This window comes from Aplidium turbinatum, chromosome 18, assembly GCF_918807975.1.
Source record: "Aplidium turbinatum chromosome 18, kaAplTurb1.1, whole genome shotgun sequence".
In the NCBI taxonomy this organism is placed as follows: Eukaryota; Metazoa; Chordata; class Ascidiacea; order Aplousobranchia; family Polyclinidae; genus Aplidium; species Aplidium turbinatum.
Window position 1 is genome coordinate 17,583,386 of NC_137489.1, and position 17,710 is coordinate 17,601,095.

Here is a 17,710-nt window from a genome sequence, read left to right on the forward strand (position 1 = left end):
CTGGGCTTCCACAAACCAGGGGCTCTATCCACTTTTAGAATTCGGGGGGGGTGATTTTTGGACAGTGGGCTAAAATCGTCATAGTCATTTCAACTTCTGGGGGGCTGCGCCCCCCAGACCCCCCATTGAAGCATCAGCTTCTTTCTGATGGTAGCATAGGGTTTCCAAGTCGTTTCACAAAGTATGTTTCGAAAAGGGAATTTTTGGGTAAGCAAACTGGTAATCACTTAACAAGAAATAATTTTGGCACTGCAAATGAAAACTCGAACCAATCATAAACTACGTTTTCCGTGACGTGAAAAATGGCGAAAAGAAGATGATACAAAGCAAATCAAGTGCTGGATTTTCTATCAGCTGTTTGTTTGTTTATTTGGTTTTCATATTTTTATCCTGCATTGCGAGAAAGCGGACTTGAGCGCTATGCATCGGTGTACGCCTTCCGACGTAGCCTACACCTGACCCACGCTGCAGCTGACGGCAATGTCTGTTTCCGGTTGTCTACTCTACTTATGACTTAAGTTTGTTACTACCCATTACTCGAAATCGATCACTGGGTAGAGGCAATTATACTTATAGTGAAGTTTCTTCCCCAGAGAAACAACAGCAAGTGCGGAGGGGGGTGGAGTCGAACATGCAGGCTCTCGACTGCGAGCCCAACGCGTTAACCACTCGACCACTGCTGCCGACTAAGTTGGCAGCTAGTTGGCTTTTTAGAGGTTAGGGTTAGAAAGTAGTCATTTCATTCACGCGCGTTCAATTCCCACCACTGCTATTGCTCTTTTTTCTTCTGTAATTACCAAATAAAATTCAAAACAAAGATTAACTCTCTGGCTAAGTGCGAAAAAGGTCACACTGTACAGTTACGTCACTAAAGACTATAGCAATCAGCTAATCTCGCAATAATTGTTACTGCGGGCGATTTGACTGTAGGCTATGTATGTAGCCTATGTATGTACATCAAAACAACACATTTCAACATCAAAACATCAGACAGTTTGCTCAAAACATCAGATGTGGTAACGTGGCTTTTGTTATTGCTATCTTTAGTGACGTATTCTCGAGCAGTGTTTGCACATTTTGGTCATTTTGAAAAAAATGAAAATAAATGAAACATTGGACTTTGGGCCTTACCAGCGCCATTAAAAACAAATTTTTTTCGGTAATTTTTTTTGAAATGTATTCTTGAATGTTCAGTTTACTCATTTTAATGCTTAATTCCCGTTTGAAATTTTCATTTAGTATGCCTTTAAAGTGGCTACCAAGCAAACTAAGTTAAAACACAGTGTAAACGCCTGGCTCGTAGTTCAGGGTTGCCAAACCAAAAAATCATATTGAAATGAAATGTATAATCATATTGATAAAAAAATCAAAATGTGCTAACAACGAAAATATTTTTTTCAAAATTTGATCAATAAAATATCACAAAACCTTTTCAAAGTCAATTGAGTGGGGGGGGGGGGGTGATTTTGCATTGATCACCCCCCCACTCCAATTAGTGGGGGGGTGATCACCCCCCTCACCCCCCCTTGGATAGAGCCCATGCCACAAACCCTCTTTCCCTCTTAAACCCAAAGAAACCAGCCAATTTCCACTACGGTCGCTGGGCAACAGGGACAAACCTTGACCTGGCCATTGCGAGTGTCGATAGTTCTCTTCCTGACAGGCGTGCTTGAAAAGTTTCCGCTGTCCTAACACCGGTCGTCTCTCATCATCGCCTCAAAACACGTGGCTCTTGTTCCGACTTCACCTACTTCTTGCTTATGAGACAGAGACCGATGAAGCGTCAAAGCAAAAAAGTCGATTGCCATCAATACAGCCTCTTGATCAACGAGTCTAATGCAAGGTTACCACTATGTGAAACGTGCAAAGTAGACGAAGCATAGCCTACCATGATTTTTGCAGCGCCATAGTATTTGCGGCTGAGGCCACAATAGCCTATCCGTCGCCGTTGACCCAGCTATAGCCTACCCATAGGCTAACATTCTGGGACCCTAAATGTGACCTACATGACTATTAACTTACTATCGATACAAAACTATGAGGGCTTGATGCTTGGTGGCCAGGTGCTCGATGATGTTGAGCTTGCTGGCCGTGATGCCCTCGGTGTTCAGCTGAAGTACGGTGGGTCGTCGGTACTTTTCGACAGTGCGAGCACTGCCGTGCCCTGAAAAGGGCATTTCCCTACCCACCTTGCGCTGAACAGTCTCATTAGCTCTTGTTTGACAAGCTTCGTTTCGCATACGTATTTTGTATAATTTCGTATGTTAGGCCTACTGACGGGGGGGACCACGTGAAGGTGCTTGTCTTCCTCCCCTTGCGTGGGTTCGGCTTAACCGCCTACGAACCGGCGTCGGTCGCTTTCGTTCAGACATGTGCAGATGGGGCCTGGCTTCCTCACCGGGATGCGAGTGTGGCGCCACAGACCAGATAGTAGATCATGTCGTCCATGACTGCCCAATCCATCAACCACCACATGGAACGCTTGGACTGAAGGCCCTGGATGACGAGACTGTCGAGTGGCTGATGACATCATGCCCAAACATATAGTCCAGAAGAACAGCTCATACGACGAAGAAGATACAAAACTATGCTACTAATCTGCAACGGTGTAGGATAAATGCTCTGAGGTAAAAATTTGGAATAAGAGGCTATAGCCTACCAGCTGAAATTGAAATCTTCTTTCACAACTTTTAAAAAAATGTTTGAAAAGAAAATTATTAATAGCCTACTTATTGAGCAAAATGCTGAATATAACAGTTGGCCAAAATCACAAAAGAAACTTGTAAAATGGAAAGGGAGAGAGAGAGAGAGAAAGAGAGAAAGTTTATAAATTGCCTGTTGCGAGAATATCACGGTACAATTATACACAATACGAATAAAAAAGCACCATGGCAAAGTAGGTACCACAACAGACAGGAAGCAGTGAAAGACTATATAACTATAAGTAATCGAGTAAAATAAAATAAATGTATATAATAATGGCCTGCCTAATTAATAGGCTACCCACTCTATCAATTTCTTCCCATGCCCGGCAAACCAAACCACCTCTGCTATTATTTACTTTTTTTTCAGTTAGCCGGTTATTATTATCAATGAGTTTGAGGGTGGCTGTTTGACTTAAAGACCTTTCAGTCGAATATCAATTATACTTTTCACCCTAAATTTGATAGTAAAGTCCTATGCGTGACATCATTGACGTCACAGTTGCTGTTTACTTAATTGTCATTCCTTCAATCCATTCCTCCTATATCGATTGAAGCTAAGATCAGACCCTGCTGCACTTCTAAGTTCTAATTTCGTTGCATATTGCACAACTTTCATACCGGTACTTTATTTGTTATTATAGACTGTATTTTGGATAATTAAGTGAAAACTGCATTGTAGATATTTTTAAATTGTAAATTTATGAATTATTTTTTAAGGAACGATTTAACTTACAGAAATTTTTGAAGGTTTATAGATTAAGTGATTGTTTTTCACTTGCAGAATTCCGAGGATGCAAATCTTCATTGTTCAATAAACAAACCGATTTTTACAGAGAATGTGTTTCATTTTTACAACTAATATCTTGTCTGCCTTGCTTGTTGAATGGATGCCATGCAACTAGCCTAGTTTGTATAAATTAACTTCTGATTCACAACTAGGAATATCGTATGGTACCATCATCATAATCCATCGTCGGTTTGTTCCCCACTAGTGGGGGTGGCCGATTGTTTCCGCGCAGCAATTGTTTTAATCCCCTTTCTCCATTTCACCCTGTCCCTCGCATCTTCCTCCTTCAGTCCGACTTTTTTAAATTCATCCTTCACTTGTTGTTTCCACGTTCTTCTTGGACGACCGCGTTTCCTCTTCCCATCCACCTTTAGATCTAGTGCCTTTCTAAGAAAACTTCCTTCCTCCCTCCTTATCACATGTCCATACCATCTTACTCCATTTGCCCTTGCCAGTTGGTCTATGGTCTCTCTCATCTCTAGCATATCCAACAATTCTTCAGTCCTTTTTTCCCTTCTTGTTTTCATCCCACACATTGCTCTCACCATTGACCTCTTCGTTCATCTCAGGATTGCCAGTTCACTCTCTCTCAATATCCATGTCTCGCTACCATATAGCATTGCAGGCCGCACACAGCTCCGATATACTTTCCCTTTCATCCTTAGTGAAAATTTTCTGCCATACAACATTTCCCCACATTCCCTGAACTTTGCCTAGCCCAATCTTGCCCTTGTTGTCACCGCTGCTTCACATCCACCACTTCCATTTATCCGATCACCCAGATAACAGAAGTCTGTCACTGTTTCGATGCCATGGCAGAACTCATCATCATGGCCTTCCACTTCATTCCTTCCTTTACTGCATTTCCCACAAACAAAACACTTCGCCAATCTTGTTGCGGCTCTCTTGACATTAGCACATCTTGCATGTACCCACTTTCCACATTCCTTGCATTGCATTGAATTTCTCACTCTCTTGCCACATATTCCACAGGGATCTACTTTGCTCTCAACAACTGTTCCTTCTGCTCCACTCACCATCACTTTTGTTTTTTCAAGATTCACCTTCATACCCTTGGTTTCAAATGCTTCTTTCCATTTCTCAAACTTTCTCTCCAGCCCCTCCATACTATTACTTGTCAAGACCAGGTTGTCTGCATACAAAATTTCACTCAATAAGCCCTCCCTCACTCCTTCAGTTACAACGTCAACCACAGTAGCAAATATCAGAGGTGACAAAACTGATCCTTGGTGTACACCAACTTTCACAAAAAACTCGTTTGAATAATTTGATCCAACTCTCACTTTTGTTCTTGCATCCTCATACATAGACATCACAGCTCTCACTAATACCTCCGGTATACCTCTTTTCCTTATTGCCCACTCCATCACTTTCCTTGGTACTCTGTCAAATGCCTTTTCTAAGTCGACGAAACACATATATAGTTTTCTCTGCTTCTCTCGGTATTCCTCCTGCATTCTTCTCAATATAAACAGAGCATCCACTGTACCTTTTCCTGGCATAAATCCAAACTGCATATCATTTAATTTCACCAATGTTCTCAACCTCTTTTCTAGTATTCGCTCCACAATTTTCATTCCATGCTCTAGTAGTTTTACACCTCTATATGCACTGCAACTTCTCACATCCCCTTTTCTCTTGAACAGTGGAACAACAGTACTATGCTTCCACTCCTCCGGCATTCCCTCTCCATCTAATACCCTTTGGCTAAGTTGTAGCATTACTTCAATTCCCAACTCTCCACTTGCTTTTATCATCTCTACGCTCACTTCTGATGGACCGGCTGCTTTATGCAGTTTCATTTGCCCCATTGCCTCCACCACTTCATCACGAGTAACCTTTCCCACTGGACCCTCCACCAGATCAACCTCTGTCATATGATCCCATACATTCTCCTTATTCATAACATTTTCCATATGTTCCTTCCACACTTCTCCTCTGCTTTCCGGGTACCACATGTTTAGTTTTGAACTACTAAAACTTCTTATTTCATATTTAAGTAGCCTGTATCTGTAGGAAGTAATTGTGGCTTAGTTTGTAGCATGTGATTAAAGTGTGTGATTTAGTGCATTAAAATATGGAAAACAATGACAACACTCGTTTACAAAAAAGACTTTCTGTTGATGAATCAAGTGGGGATAGCAATTCAAATGAAAACTCAACTGCTTCAATTTCTCACCAAAAGCCTATGCCAGTTGATAAAGCTTATGAACACATCAGGTGAGTAACATTATGTCAGCGCTTCTTAAGATGGATGTTGACTTTGTTTTGTTTTGACAAATGATAATCACAAATGACATTTATAAGCTATAGCAAACAGTGCAAACTATTCTCTTGGGTCCTGTACATGACCATGGTATAAAATAATGCGGCCCGATAGCTCAGTTGGTCGGTGACTTCGTGAACGAACAAGCTTGAAGATCAAGCGGCCCTGGTTTGACTCTTGGGATGTGTGCTTGAGCAACACACATTAAGAACTGCTCTCTATTCAATGGCATTTAATGGGTGGAATAATTCCCCGCCAATAACACTTCTACAATCGGAAATTTCAATCTGCTAATCTTGTTGACCGGCCTTGTGTCAGATGTGATACTGAATGACAAGCCTAACTTTTTAAATCTTTGACAATAACTAACAGTCGTGACATGCAACGCTCAGATTACAGATTAAAAGAACCCAGTCAGCAAATTTATTATTGATATTCATAACGTTTGCAAACGTTGAATTAATACAAAAACCGACTGTTTGGTAAATTAAGAAACGACATTGTTTTGTTGGTTTGACTGCATTGCGATGCAATCGTAACGATTAATCAACATTCATCTCGGAGCTGAAGGCATGTCTGTAAGCTCAGTGTTTGAATGTGGACAAGTTCATAACTTTAGTTATTTAAATCTAATCTTTTGTATCATTATAGCCTGCTGTAGTAATGTAGGAATACACATGTTGCCCGCTACATTGGTCTTTATGTACATTGTACGGTACATGTAAGATTAAAAATGGGATCAAGAAAGCCAATCAAAAATCTTCAATATCTTAAAAACAATACCGTACTAAATTGTGTGGAAAGAAAACGTTGCCAAATTTTAAATTTACTCAAAAGTTTACTCTTAAATGTGGACTTTTTAATAAGTGTGCCAACAACCACTCAGTTAGAACTTATATCAAGTAGATATTATCAAGGGCAAGAGTTGCAATTCTCTATCTGGCCTTATTTGCTTAACAGGTCCAAAATCATTCAATGCCAAGGTGGGCATCCCTGGGCATGATAAGCAATGCTGATATAATAGCCAACTTGCAAATAGTTTAAGTCCTTGAACTGTAGAAATATTGTTAAATTGTCAACTAAACGGCCTCCCAAGATATGCACATTTTTTATCAGTTTTGTAGTGATTTATCTGCTATTTAGTGGCATGTAGCCTTACCTAAAAAGTATATATATATAATTAATTATAATTATATATTATATAATATGTTGATTCCATTTGAATAAGACCTTCTGATGATCCGTTAGGTGAAACAATTTGTAAAGGCTTCAGATAGTAATAACTATATTTGATTTAATTCGCTCTGCTTTGCCTATTGCTTGGCATTGAGCACTTTTTGTAGTATTAATAGTTTTCATTGTTTTTATATATGATATAATTTATATGTCGAAGCATGCAGGCCTACCATTGCAAAGGTGTATATATCTGGTTACTGGAAGCCATATTGCATCTAGGCGCTTGCCAGATGTTTTATTCCTGAGATCTTTCGTCCCGACATTTCGGCCTTAGCTTGCTAGATGTTTCGTCCCTGAGATCTTTCGTCCCGACGTTTTGACCCTTAAGCGTTGGATTGTTCACCCACCAATAGGGAACGTAAGCTGGGTTTAGACCGTCATGAGACAGGTTAGTTTTACCCTACTAATGAACGCTCATTTCCTGACCGAGGGTCGCCGCGATAGCAACTCTGCTCAGTACGAGAAGAACCGCAGATTCGGACATTTGGTACCGTACATGCGCTTGGCCGATCGGCCAGCGGCGCAAAGCTGCTGTCCGCTGGTCGGAATCCTTCTGACAAGCGATGATTTGTTCATGCCCAGTCCAGAGCTGGCGAAGATAGGACAATCGTCTTTGTTTCAGCAAAGCCGTGGAGAGGCCGTTCGGGCCAGTCGCGGCCAAGGTGTCGAGACCGGGTGACCTAGATGAAGACCAGGGTGTCGTGATCGCTAGAACAGTATTTTGACTGTGATTCGTTGAGTTTGACTTCTGGTCTGCGATTTGTATTGTCATGAAATGACAAAGGCGCCGCCACAGTCGCGCGGTTGGGGCGTGCGTGCGGTCGCTCGGGTTAGCTACAGTCTAAAATACAGCTACAACTAGGCCTACATGCCGACTTCGAATAAAACTTCTTTTCGGTCGCGGTGTTTTGCCACTCTCAATCTCGCACGCTTGTCGGATGTTTTGTCCCTGAGATCTTTCGGCGGTGTTTTTCCACTCTCAATATCGCACTTTCCACCAAAGTAGCCGATGCGTTGTATGGCCGAAACGTCGGGACGAAAGATCTCAGGGACGAAACATCTGACATCCGCATAAGCTAGGCTACCTAGTCTATCTATGCACTAATGCTTAATGCATTGCCATAGGCTATTCTGTATCTTATTGTATATGATATATATATCTTTTGTGTTGAGGTTGTGAATTCCGAACTACTGCCAATATGTAAATGTTGCATATCGTGGAGGCGGGTTTAATGCATAAAACAATGATCAAATTGATTGTGTTATTCAACAAGATTGTCTGTATACAATATTATACATTTTAATGTTAGTTTTTATTTTGTAGTGCTTATGGTATTCCAGCCATGCCCATGTGGGTCATTTTTACCGCGTATTGAGAAACAACTTTTTTAGCTTAGAAGCTGCATGAAAAATGGCAGTGAATCAAAAGTTAGGACCAATTACTATTTATCATTACTAGTTTAACACAATAACACATATATACTAAAAAGATGTTCACATCACAAAGGCCAAAGTAATTCAGAGTAGGCTAATAACAATTTTCAGTGTTGTGGTTTTCTTTGTGCTCATAAAAACATTATGCATGAAACCAATACAAGGGAGGCTTGCTCTATGTAGCCTACTTAACTTATATATATTTTTACATTGTTCATGTTCACTAGTGTGTTCGCCATTGTTGAATTGTGTGAGTTATATACTAAAGATATGAAGTACTTTAGCATTACAATTAAAGCAGATAATTATGTTTTTCTCCAGTGTTTGTTGACTTTTAGATAGCATGGTCCGCAGTTTTAAATTTTCTACATCATTTGGCACAGCCATGACTCTCATTCGCAATGTCTCAGTGCAATGACCATGCCAATTAGTTTAGTAGGAGATTGTTAAGCACAACTGTATGCTTTTAAACGAACAATCGAATTCTAAAGTCAAGCTAGCTGCGTAAACAATGAACATATACCAACATTATCAAGACAATCATTTGTTTATCAGAGAATGATAAGTGACTTGTGGCAAAGTTGTGCTACTACCATACACTAGGCCTATACAGCTATCAATTTTCTCAATTTGTAACTGTTATCAATATTTTTTCAGAATGGTTGCAGCTATAGTGTAAGCGTGTACAGAAGGATACGTTGTTAGTGCTTGTCCGAGATCACTAAAATTTGAAGTAAAAATTGCACTGTTCCAAATATTTTGTTTAATTCTGTAGTGTATCATATATGCTACATTGCTACATTTGTATGTTAAATCGTCATTTTGCAGTTTACAATGTCAGTCAACCACTACAAATGTTGTATATGGCAAAATGTTCTTTTTAGTTAGCATTTTCATCAAATTGAAGTCGTACAAAGAAAGGCTCTACCATACTAGATAACTAATAAGTGTTGCTACAGTATTAATCAAATATTTTTAGAATCTGTAAAGTTTTCCTGGAAAACCGAAGATTAAAATCTTGGATTTCCATTTTGATACATCATATATTTTTTTCAATAGTGGTTGAATGACATTTAATTGTGGACATTTTTTTGCAGAGGACATGAACGACACATTTTATTCCATTTCTTCACTCTTTTCAGTATCAGCTTCCTTGTTGGAGTGGCATTTATACATCTCAGCCTGTGGATGAACGTGAGTAGAACCAGAAAAGAAAACTGTTTTTATTGTATATATATATATACGTGCTTTTTGAAATTTTCAGGGTATATATTATCACTTATTGAATATCTGAAGAGGTCACTTTTGTACAAGCAACTCAACGTCCAACCTTGCAGTCTTCTCCAGTTTCTGGAGGCCATATAAAGCCGTTATTATTGTAATTAACTATCCATGACTATACAATGTCTTGATATCCAATAGTGTTAGCTAGATGTTGTTTTGCTCCACTATTGCCAACTGTTTTCAAACCATATTTGTATTGTCTCACGTATTTCCCTTGTTGTCATAACAGTTTAAGTTGAAAGAAGTGTTGACACACCAACTTGAACACGTTGCTACATTGTTTCAAGATGGTACTTAAATGTGCCATTGTCGTGCAAATATTGGTGATTCTCTTATAGGTTTTGATATGTTTTAGTTCACAACCAATGCTTGCTTACAATATAGAGAAGGACTTAAGCTACCGCCGTTTAATGTCATTTGAATTATGTAGCGCTGTTTATCTGTCTCTTTTTAGACGTATGATCTCTAAGTCAGTGTGTTTGCCGTAGTTTAAATTATATTATTAACTCGTTTTTAAAGATTGTTTTCAGAAACTAGCAGCTAATAGACGAATAATGTTTTCACAACAGTCTCATCTGATTAACTTGAGTCACCCCTCACCTCCATTGAATCTCCCCCAAGGAGTGGATCAGAACAGTGACGTGAAAGAAGATGATCCTAAATCTATGAACAATGACAATGATGACAGTGTTTGGGCTATAGTAAAAACCAGCCTGGACTACACCGGTAACTATTTTCACGAAACATCCCGGAATATTTCAAGACGAATTGTACACACGTGGTAGCAAGATGGCAAACCAGTTTTATACCGCATTGCACTTAGCAAGTTTTCTTTAATGGTGGTAGTTTAGTGGGTGGCTGTTGAGAGTCTGACGTTTTTTTGTTTTTTTTGCGTTGAGCTACGTCCCAGGGTGACCGTAAATGCGATTGTATAAATATATTAAGGCTGAAATATCGGCGGTTCCATCATTGTTTGGAGACAAATCACAAGCCGAAAGGCGTCTTTTTATGATGCGGTGTTCAACAAGGTTGCTCTCACAAGTTCACGTCGATCGCTTGCTCATAGTGATAACTGCGCTATATGGTCCACGTCTGGTTTTTAGCCAAACATAAACAACCAAGTATCTTGAATTTTATTTGCACGACAGCTCGTTTTTTATGTGTCTCGATTAATCAAAGAGGTTCTGCATATTCGACAGACATTGAAGTGATTCATTTTGGCGTTGGCAAAATCATCTATTGTTGCATTCGGCCAGCGATGATGAATGCCAACTCGAACCGGTGCGCAATATCTGGTTGGATGAGTTATTTATTAGTCTGAAGAAGCATCATTTTGATTTAGATCAGAATTCATTCTAAATTTTTTTTAAGGATGGCCTGCAAGTGATTCAATGACTTGGTCAAATCATTCAACTGTGGCTAGTTGTTCTCGTGCTTGTTATTTAAACAAGTTGTGTTGCTTTGTTTTTCTTTCATCCTAACCATGCTGGCACTTCAGTACCTGGATGCCGCGATTGTCTTTATGCTACAAGTGCAGCAATGTAGTTCTCTAATAACTAGACCAGTGGTTCTTGATTAGGTGCATGGGGAGCCCTCAGTGGTCTTTAAACTCATGTAAATTAATTGAATTTTTAATTTAAATGATTATTTGGTAACTAATGGTAAAGCTGTGCGGATAGCTGGATAAGCCTTTTATGATTTCTCTTACAAATAACTTTTATGGTCACTGTGACATCATGGTGTACACAGCAGAACATTTCATTTCAAGAGGCAATGTAAGTCGTTGCGTTGTTGAAAGTATTACGCTCGTGCAGTGTTTCTCTGTGGGGGTAGGAAAAACATCAATCATTTTGTTACCAATACAAATTTAATGTTTCTAACAATCCCAACACATTTCACAAGAGGAGAGCTGAATTTATAAATGCACAGTTACTTAACAAATGTTTCGACTTTGAGTCACGAACTAACTGACCATATCCTTAACAACAAGGTTTTATGAGTATTTCCCGAACAGTAAGTGCGAGTCATTTTTCTCTGGCGGTCCGATCGCTTTCTTTGCACTTTATGGATTGCATTAAAACACTCAGCAGATATGACTGCTTTGGTTTATCCCTCCAAAAATGAGCTATCCTTCTAAGAATTACATTTAAAATGGTGACGTTTTGGTGTTTACAACCTTAAAATTTTTAAAAATTAAATTTCCCCAATATTGTTAACACATCATGCTGTGCTGTACCAACTCATCATCGATATGGAGCGGAATGGCCCGTTTCGGTGAGTCCGATTCGGTGAGTCCGATTCGGTGAGTCCAATTCGGTGAGTCCGATTCCCTATTCGGTGATTTTTTGAATTTTTTTTTAAATTATCGGGTACCGTAGCCTAATTATCATTGCCGTTTTAGGGTTAGGAGTTAAGTTTAAGGGTTAGGGGTTAGGAACTCACCGAATAGTAGCAGACCCGATATGGAGCCGGTCTGTCCATTTGCTATCCCAGGTTAGCAATGTCATAGGTGAAGCGATTTCACTGCGGTAAATTTTACGCTGAGAAATCCAGATACCAGACCAGGTGCTTGATATTTTGTAAACATATCCACAGTTAGAAAGGCTGGGAACCAATTAGCAGGTCAATTTTCACCTTGTTTGGTTTTGAATACAAACCTTTTTCTTTTGTTGCTCCACCTTGCACAGACAGCAACTCTTGTTGACCAGAGGTTGATTGCACGTGCAATGCGTCCACCAACCGATACATCCTGACCACGTTTCTAAGAGCTGGCTGTAGCGTTGCAAACGGTCACTTAGCGTTTTAAGAAGAACTATCTCCAAACTTTCTTCCTTTGTTGGATCCCTTTTAATTGGTTTTGAATATTTATCCTCGGACTGACAAAGTCTTTCATAGGTTGAAAAAACGGTTATTCCTGAAAGTTCCGCATACTTGTAGAGGCTTTTGACGCATGGCCGGTTACCGAGATTGACAGAGTGAAGTTTTCTGATTGTTGAAGTGTTGTTGCTTGGGGATTATTGCATCCATTAGGTGCCGCTGAATGAAGAGCAGTCCTGAAATGCATTGCTCAAGCGCTCATCCCGAAAGCCGAATCAGCGCCAGCTTGATCTTGAGTCGGGCGTTTAACCGCTGAGCTAACAAGATGGATTTTTTTCATTTTGGATACGTAATTAAGCTTTTCAGGCCACACCATCTATCCTAGTTTCTTCTGCACTTTTGTTCTCACCAAGCCGTTTGATTTCCGGTTCATTTCATTTTTGATCCGTATGATTATGTTTTCAATCTTGTTTTTTTCGTCAACTGATTTCATCATTTTAAGGTTTATCTTTGCTTAAATGAATGAAATGCACACTTTTCAGCAATGTCTGTTCTTTGTAAATGCATTTTTGCTATGTTTGCTCTGTATATAGGCCTAACAGAAAATCGTTTCTACTCGCAACGTGTTTTTTCGAATTTCATACCTTACTCCTTACAGTAGCACCAGTCATCATTTCAATGCATCAATATCAGAATAAAAGTATGAAAATGTATGAATAGCGAAGTGCCTTGCTTGTCAGTGTAATACCAGAATTTGTTGTGTATCACATTTCTGCAAGGCTACATTTTAAGATGTTGTCTTTTGAAGCAAGTCGTGCAGGCTTATTTTTTAGAAAAAAAAATTCTAGCTGGGTAGGCCTAAGCTTTATAAACAATTTAATTTTACTTCATACTTGGAATGTTGACACAGCGTGAGTCACGCGCGAACTTTCGGTTCGAGAAGCGTTGAGATTATTGTCTTTATAATCAGGTTACTAAGTTCATTATGTTTTTATTGGTCAAGATAGACCTAAGGCGGCTAGGCTGCCATGACACTGTAGTCACAGCAGTGCAATTTCACGAAGGGCTATTCAGTGCGTAGCCATCGAAAGTGTTTACAGGTTCCTCAGTAGAAACACTAGGCCACAATACAAACCTGCGCGAAATGTCGCTAGTTAAAATGTTTGCCGCATTTAACAACTGGGGTCTGGAACACAGTTTTACGTCATCGTGATGAATTAGATCGATATACATTGATACAATAACGTCACTTTCATTATTGTAATTTGAAAATAGGATTTGTAAACTGTTAACAGCTTTTTGTACATAGCCTACGTGTATGTTGGAAGATCTAACAAGTAGGGAAGTAGGCCTGTTTGTAACTAGTACAACCACAGTCACCACCTTCTCTGGGGTTGTTTTCGCAGTTCATAGATTGTACTTAGATCATACACAAGATTGTAATTAGAATGCTGTGAAATCCTGCTATTTTGCATCGAAACAACGCCAAAGTAGCCTACCTCATTTTATTTTGTTAAATTTACACAATTATAAATTGGCTTAAATGGCAACAAATGTGGCCAGGTTGCATGAAATATTAAATGGCTTCAGTGTGGTGCGAGCTTTAAAAAATCAGACTTGCAGCTTTGAAATAAGGTAATTTATTATGCAGACGTGGTTGGCCTTTTGCGAATCTGGCTTTCTCGCCAGTGTCTCTACTCTCTAGAAGTAGCTGATGTTACACTTTTCATCTTACACTTTTCATCTACACTTTTCATCGCACAACGTATCGAGTGCGCTTTAATGCTGCGTCATTGTCACAAGCATTGTTGATGTTGCAGTGTCGTAGTTTGACAGCCGTCAATTAAACCCGCGTCAGTAAATAACGAAAATTGCCAAGAGTTGTTTTGCTTTTCATTGTTAAATAAACATCTTGCTCCGTTGATTCAATGCTGTTTTTTTTCGCTAAGACTTTTCGGTCATTTGTCCGAAATGACTTGAAAAAATTCGGGCATTTTTTATTTATTTCGGTCATTTTTTCTGATAAAAATATCTCTTTTCAATTAGCTGATACAAACCAAAATTTGCACTTCCTGACTAGCTACAGCATTAACTTTCGCTGAGAAACGTTGTTTTTTTCGGACATTTTGACCGAATTGACTATAGGCTATATTTTTTCGGACATTTTGCTAAAAAATCGGTCAATGACCGAAAGAAAAACAACCCAGATTCAATGTAAAGATGAGGCGTGGCGTATCGCTTCAGCTTCCATTTCAAATGTTCTAAAATTGTTCTGGAAAAAATTGTGCTTGTGCAGTTGGCTATTTAGCGAAGTGTCGCCTATACTTTGTCAAATTTGGAGACCCATTGTTGCGTTGTTCGGGCTCGTTGAAGCGATGTAAAAAGTAAACAAAACGTTTTTTTGCAGTTTTGGCAGTAAATAACCGTTTCTGTTATGGTTAAGTAAACAGGTAGGTTGCCGTTATCTCACGGTGTAAGATGAAAGTATCGTCGACGAAATATGAGCCAGCAGGCAGTCCTATCGTGTTCTCCGATCCACTTTTGCTGAAGATTTATGAAAGCAACGTTATATAGGCTGGGATGCTACTCCAAACAGCAAACCAAGCATTGTTATATTGATCCAACGCTAGCAGACAGTGGCGTACGCAGGGCGGAGGCACGGTTGTTTAGGGGCCCACGCTATCAATTTGTTTAATGTTTTTATTTGGCTATATGAAATAAAAAAGTGCAAACGTTGCTACAGAAGCTCGATATTGTAACTTACATTACGCGAGGTCCTATTTACCGCTTTCAAAACCCCAGTTAGTGGGACCACATCTCAGTTTAAAGGCCCACCCACCGCGCCGTCAGCTCAGTTGGTTAGTTCGTGACTTCTGGAACAAAGAAGCTTCAAGATCAAGCGGCGCTGGTTTGTCTCTCGGGGTGTGCACTTGAGCAACGCACGTTAAGAACTGCTCTCCATTCAGCGGCACCTAGTGAATGGAATAATTCCCCGGCAACACGACTTCAACAATCGAAAACTTCACTCTGTCGCTCTCGGTGATTCAAAGTGCGCCAGCGATTCAAAGCCTCTACAAGTATGCGAAACTGCTAGGATTAAGCACTGAAAGAAGCTTTCGCAGTCCGAGGATAAAGATTCAATCAATCACCCTTATTCATATTTAATTGGTGCAGTGTTTTTCGGCATTTTAAAATAAACAATGTTCCTATATTCTGTTAAAAACTCGACATTTTATAGCTTGGGTTGCATCCATCGGTGTTGTATAGTTGATCATCACTTGGATTGACCACTTTAAATCAACGAAACCAGTAAATCTATGCTAGGGCTACCATACGTCCTCTTTTAAGAGGACTTGTCCTTTTTTTTTCAAGAAAAATGAATTGTCCTCCGAGGACACTAAAAATGCTCAAATGTCCTCTTTTGACAGTTTGGTTTTCATGCCTATATTTTCAACGGGATTATATTGCTTGATGACGTTTCAGCGACGCCTTGTAGGCTATTTGTTTTCTAAACATTTTGTATACTAATGTAACTTGCTGATTTATAAGTTCTACAAGAAATTGGCGCATGTTATGGAACTGTTGTTGAACGTTCATTGCCTGGTTCACTGTAAGATATTAAATGACATTTTAAAGGCCATGCTCACACTTTCACAAAAAAATTATTCTTTTACCTACATAAGTTTTATATTGATACCACGTTTGTAGACGTTGTTGATTACCAACTCAGTTTGGTTCGTTTATTACTTGAAACAAATCGAAACGAATGTCTAAAAGTGCAATGAGTATAACCAAGGCCTTGGTATAACACCTAACCTACAGCAAAAGAAATCGTGGCATGGTTATGCTATTTTGTTGAATTTACAGAGGAAATAATAGTGTTTGCTCTCGCTTTCTTAGAAAATGTGTTTCAACGGTTGATAGCATAAGACTTGTACAAAATTAAATGCTCATGAAGCGACGAAGATGTTCAATAATGGCATCCAGAAGTGTTGACAGGGATTATCCAGCGTATATTTTTGCACTTGAGATGATTTTTTTTAAATTTAAAAGCATTTTAGGAAGGGAGGGGGGAGATTTAGCCTACATACGGAAAGAAACTCCATGTTGCCTCATTTTTTTTTTGCAACTACTGTAGGCTACCTTGTTCAAGAAAAATAAATTGAAAAATAAATAACTACTGTTGGCTGTTCTGCATTCAACCCAAACGTTTTATTTTTTTTTAAGACAAACATTGCGTCATTCTTTTCTCTAGGTGTTAGTTTTTGTAAGATATTCCAAGAGAGATACAATTCAATGTTTTGGAGACGGCATTTTTCATTGCCAAATTATTCTCTGAAAACAGCTCTGTAAAATCTTTTAGTTAAACTCCATCAGTAGCGTAGCCAGGAATTTTGAAAGGGGGGGTTTTGACAACCCAGCGGCGGGGGGTCTGGGGGGCCCCCCCCCAGAAAATTTTGAAAAATTACTTTGAATTTGGTGCATTCTGAGAGCATTTTCAACAAAAATGTGGGTATGAATATTCCTGTAAAATGATGCTGTCCGGTGGCATAGCAAAAGGATAAGATCATGTTTTCTTCGGCATTTTTCGGAAATAAAGCTAAGTCTCTATGTTTTCTTGTTGCTAATTCCTGGCTGAGATGTTTGGTATTGGCAAAACTCGCTCTTTTAATGCAGTTTTGTGAAAAATTAGGCAATTTTTTTAGACTGAAAGCATCATTTTCAATATCGTGACGTCACACACGTGCCAAAGGGGGGGGGTTTGTAACCCCCAAAACCCCCCCTTGGCTACGCCACTGAACTCCATAGCCTTTTGCATTGTTACGTAGTCAAAAATGGAGTCCCAATAAATGGTAGAGTCGGCCTGATGTTTTTGATCCGAATTCTAAGACTTGAAAAAACTCTATGGTTTGAAAAACATTTGTTCCCGACAATTTTCACCAAATCAAACGTCATATAAAAACCGTTCAAGTCTACTGAATATTACGTCATGGAAATTCCTAAAACATGAGCCAAAATTGCACCAGCGTTAATAAGACTTGTGTCAGACCTGTTTAAATCTGTTTGGACCTGTTTGGGCCTGTTTAAACATGAATGCATTGGTTCACTAGCTCGAACACCTGTTGAATGACTTCATAATTGTTTTTCATTATTGCGTCA

The 17,710-nt window shown here is 39.3% G+C and overlaps 1 protein-coding gene across 1 annotated transcript; it reads left to right on the forward strand.

Annotated features, from left to right (window-relative positions):
- Window positions 1-5,518: 5,518 nt before the first annotated feature.
- Window positions 5,519-13,263, forward strand: LOC145787905 (uncharacterized). The gene is made up of 3 exons (XM_082599743.1): window positions 5,519-5,733; window positions 9,547-9,643; window positions 10,303-13,263. The coding sequence occupies exons 1-3, from the start codon at window positions 5,591-5,593 to the stop codon at window positions 10,516-10,518; spliced, it is 456 nt and encodes a 151-aa protein (XP_082455869.1). The 5' UTR covers window positions 5,519-5,590; the 3' UTR covers window positions 10,519-13,263.
- Window positions 13,264-17,710: the final 4,447 nt, after the last annotated feature.

Bases quoted from the DNA above. Each gene is read 5' to 3' on its own strand.
- LOC145787905 (XM_082599743.1), top strand. From the start codon at position 5,591: ATGGAAAACAATGACAACACTCGTTTACAAAAAAGACTTTCTGTTGAT. The intron at 5,734-9,546 runs GTGAGTAACATT...ATTTTTTTGCAG, and splicing joins AAAGCTTATGAACACATCAG to AGGACATGAACGACACATTT. The intron at 9,644-10,302 runs GTGAGTAGAACC...TTTTCACAACAG, and splicing joins ATCTCAGCCTGTGGATGAAC to TCTCATCTGATTAACTTGAG.